The 4435-nt window shown below is 50.3% G+C and overlaps 1 protein-coding gene across 1 annotated transcript; it reads left to right on the top strand.

Moving 5' to 3' along the window:
* Positions 1–634: 634 nt before the first annotated feature.
* DICSQDRAFT_175168 (uncharacterized protein) lies at positions 635–2459 on the top strand (the record flags this gene model as incomplete). Its single annotated transcript, XM_007371048.1, has 8 exons — positions 635–666; positions 719–895; positions 945–1071; positions 1125–1348; positions 1407–1578; positions 1637–1774; positions 1831–1933; positions 2071–2459. The coding sequence occupies 8 exons, from the start codon at positions 635–637 to the stop codon at positions 2457–2459; spliced, it is 1362 nt and encodes a 453-aa protein (XP_007371110.1).
* Between the last annotated feature and the right edge of the window lie 1976 nt (positions 2460–4435).

Below are 4435 nucleotides of genomic sequence, written 5' to 3'. Positions count from 1 at the left end.
TTTCCCTTTGTCCACACACGGACAATAGCTCCCTTTGTTCCCACGTCCGCTATTGTCCTACACCCCTTGTACTCCGTACCCATGGCGACGCTATTGTTCTCTAGCGCCCATTGTTCGTTCCCTGTATATAGCTGGATCCCTTGCTACCTGGAGACTCTAGTTTCGACCTCTTGTCTCCAGGTAAGCCATCGTGTATTTCGCTCTGTAGATACTTCGCTCAATACACAACTTGTCTCCAGTCCTGCCTGTTGAGCTCCGCTCCAGTCTCACTGCGATCAGAGCTCGTCAGCGCTCCTGCCTGCCTCGCTCGTCTCCACTTACTCGCTCGACAGTCAGTCGTAACATCTCCCGCTCCCGTTCTTGCAGGCATGTCTCCTGCTCCCATTCTTGTGGGCGTGTTTCCCACTCCCGTTCGCGCGGGCGTGTCTCCCGCTCCATCTCTCGCTGACGCTCTTTGTGATCCGCCTCCCGCGGACGCTCTTTGCGGTCCAGCGGCCGCAGACAGGCCCGTCGGCGTCGTGACCACTATGGTTCCGGATCCCCATCGCGTTTGCAGTCAGGCTATCACCGACGCCATCCTCGCCATGAGTCGGATGACGACGGAGAACTCACACGGGAGGGCTTCAAGCGTGACATGAGACGTATAACTCAGTTGTATCGCGTGCCGTACGTTCCATGTTGTATTGACCACCCGAAACATGTACTGACGTTGCCTTAGGGACAGCGAGAAACGCTCCCATCTCGCAATGCTCCGAGATGTTGCCCACTTTATGCCAAGGCAAATCAGCCCATTCGAAGACTTCAGCTCACTGTTTGTTACAGGCATGAACATCTGGCAGCTCGCCCCCCAATCCGAGCTGGAAATCATCAACGCAATCAAAGCTATGCGAAAATTGTGAGTGGCGCCTACCTCAGGAAGCGGTACTGACTGTTGGCTACCACAGGAAGCTCAATGTCGCGCGCTACTATTTCTGGGTGTTCGAGGAGTTGTTGAACGAGCACATAATATTCTCCAGCTACGTTGAGAGGCTCAAAAACCGCCCCAAAGACATCATCTTAATGGGGAGATTTGTAAGTGTTGCAGCACAATGCTGTGTCCTTTGCAGTACGTACTAATCGTTTAGCTCGCTTTCCACGCGCGAGCCGCGCGCGCGACAGATATTCGAACGCTTAAGGTCGAACTGCCGAAATTTCTTGAAACTGTCGAGCTGCCTGCGCATAAAATCCCACCGCTCACGCCAGCAGAGTATTCCAATAAGGAGTGCAATTGTGGCTTCTATTCAACTTGTACTGCCCGCCTGCTTGTCAACATCAATGAGCGAGACGAGTTTGATCGTGCTCCCGATCTGTATCTCTCCTTTCTAATCCTGCCTGCCATATTTGTGCCCACTAACAAGCTCATGCAGATATCGCAACCGAAGAATTGCCAAGACACCCGCAGTAAAGAATCAGCGTTTGCGAGACGACCCTGCCACAGATGAAAATTCAACATTCCCTTCTTTTTTGTTCCCCGACGACCTTCAGTACCGACTTGAAGACCCCGCGCGTGGTATATTCAAGTCGAGAATCATGCTCAAGGTGAGTGGCGAAGTTTCTTCCCTCATGAGCTGACTCACCGCACCCCAATGCAATCCAGTGTGTACGTACACTCCTCATGGGCGCCACTGCCGCGGATCGCCCGGCCGGGAGCCGTGGTACCGATCGTTCATCACTGGCCAAAAAATACCATGTGCACTGTGTGTCCGCTGCTATCCTAGCCTATGTGGCTATCCTGGTATGTCCCCATGACTGCTCTTTCAGCTCCACTTGACTCTATGCGTGTTTTCGCAGGTACGGTTTCTTTTGGACAGCAAGCCGGAATGGGATGGTGACAATCCCAACGGCTCTGGCAAGACGCTCCATGGCGATCTCCTCGAATTCCTAGGCGTCCAATGTGAAGGCCACGAAGACTCCGCCGAAAACTATCATCCTGTGCCCATGACGGAGGGAGAGGTTCTTGATTTTCAATTTCTAAAATCGGTGTGCTGTCCATTTCCACTCCCTGCCTTGGCTGACTAAACCCTTCTACAGCTGGATTTTTGGGAACGCATATGGAGACGACAAGCTGCGACTCAAGCGCCTCGAGCAAAAGAAGACCTCACTTTACGTACGACGACAACGACAACACAAACCTCAACTCTGGTCCTGACCGCGAGCCGAACGTCCGGGAGCGGGCACTCGCTATGCGCCGAGCGCAACTATTGGAGAAGTTTGAGGCCACACTCGAGCTGGGCGACGACAAGGAACGTGCAATGTCCGAAGGGGTCTCTTACATTGGCGACGATACTGGGCCAGGTTCGCATGCAAGCCCTCTGGAGGTGTCTGGCACCTTGTGTACGGCTATGGCAGGCTCGGCTTTCGACGCTACAGGCTCGAGTTCAGACGCGCAGGTCTCAGGTTCGGATGGAACGTCCGCATAACGGCTTCCGGTGGTAAACATGTTCTTCTGCTTCTTGTACAGTTCATGGTGCATGTATGTTATCATTCCGCTCCGAATGCATGTTTCTTGACGCGATCTATGTAACTATGCATCGGCGCAACGGTTTCCATAATCCCAGAAATTATTATTATTGTTTCCTATAGGTTATACTGACCGCACATGTAGGCGCGCCCCTTCACGTCCATTTCGACCGATTCGGTCCAAACTTGTCGATGCCTTAGGCTGATTCGCTGCAGTTGGCCTGCTTCTGCTGGCACACAATACAGGCCATTGTGTGTTATGTAGCCAATTGATCTGCCTTGTAGCACTCATTACCTGAATTTCCCTCAAAGCCGTATATACACAACTGAGGCCACTTAGGCCAATTTGGCCCAACGCTTGGGGCGATTGGCCTCAATTGGTTCAAAAGGCCTCCAATGCCTTCAAGCGCTCTCTGCCGCAACTCGATTCCCTTGAAGAGGAATCCGTCACAACTTTCGGGCCTCAGAGCGATTGATTAGGGATATTGGGTACATCATCCATCAGTAAACCTGGGAATTACTTAATGCCCCTTAAAATCGCCTTTAAGGGCATTAAGGCGCTTAAGATGGCCTTAAGACCGTCTAAGATGTAAGCATTAAGATGCTCGATTAAGACACATTAAGACGATTAAGACAGGCAAGTCCGACAACGTTATGCACAGTCGTCGGGTGTGCCGGCCTCTGTCACAATGTCTGCACAGGTTCCAACAGGTCTCTCACTCTGCTCTGCTCAATCATTGGCACGTATGCCGCATGTTTTACACAGTCGAGGGTGAGCAGCTGGAAGATATGCGTGGGAGAGCTAAGTGGCTTAAGGCGCTAAGCCATTAAGCCAATGCACAGTTTACTGATGTCTTAGAAGGGCTTCAAGGCCCTTTGAGGGTGATCACAATGCACTTTTGCTGATGTACAAGCCCTAGGTCACGAAGCCTTGCACAATTTATTACAATAGTCCTAGACTAGCCGCGTATATATAATATATACAGGCTTTCACGACGTCTAGAATAATCCAATACAAGCCTACCGTCATATATACAACATCTACAAGCGTTTACAGACTCAATTACAAGCCCTGCTGTGGTTTCCGCCCTTTAGACAAGGTTTGACAAGCTTCTTTTACAATAGTCGGTGTTCATACAATATATACAGGCCTTCACAACGTCTATAACGATCCAATACAAGCGTGCTGACGTTTATACAATGGCTACAAATATTCACAGACTCGATTACAAGCACTGCTATGGTTTACGCCCTGGTGTATTTACAATATATACAGGCTTTCACAGTGTCGATTACAAGCATGGTTTACGCCCTTTAGACAAGCGTTGACAAGCTTCTATTACAAAGGTACGCTTCTATTACAAGAGCATTATACTGGTCTAGCGGCGTGTATCAATATATACAAGCTCTTACAGCGTCCATGCTAGTTTGTCCGCGCTTTCAACAAGTGATAACAAGCTGGCATTACCTGACTGCGTCGACAGAGCTGTATATGATTGTATTGTACAACATATGTACACAGAATACACAACCCTAGCAGCAGGTTAGTGGGCACTTGTAATACAAGACTGGATACTACAGGTGAACCCTGCCCCCTCGATTCGATGTCAGCCGGACCGGAGATCTGCCCATACAGGCAGCCCAGCATCAGGAAAACGTCACGGACTTGTACAGGTACTTGGGGTACTTGGCCAAGTACCTCAAGTATCCCAAGTACCTCAAGTACCCCAAGTCCAATGGACTTGGCCAAGTCGGGTGGGTCGACTTGGCCAAGTACCAGGTACTTGGCCAAGTCCTCCAAGTCCCTATTCAAGTTCATGCCCAAGTTCACTGTGAGATGTATTGAATAAAGATGATATGCATGGAAGTAAATCAAAGGACAGCTGCTCTTGATTAAGGTCAAGTGTACAATATTTGTTAGTGGGTGCAGCGGCGG

Source organism: Dichomitus squalens (genome assembly GCF_000275845.1).
Source record: "Dichomitus squalens LYAD-421 SS1 unplaced genomic scaffold DICSQscaffold_86, whole genome shotgun sequence".
Taxonomy (NCBI): Eukaryota; Fungi; Basidiomycota; class Agaricomycetes; order Polyporales; family Polyporaceae; genus Dichomitus; species Dichomitus squalens.
This window is presented reverse-complemented; position numbering and strand designations above follow the sequence as displayed.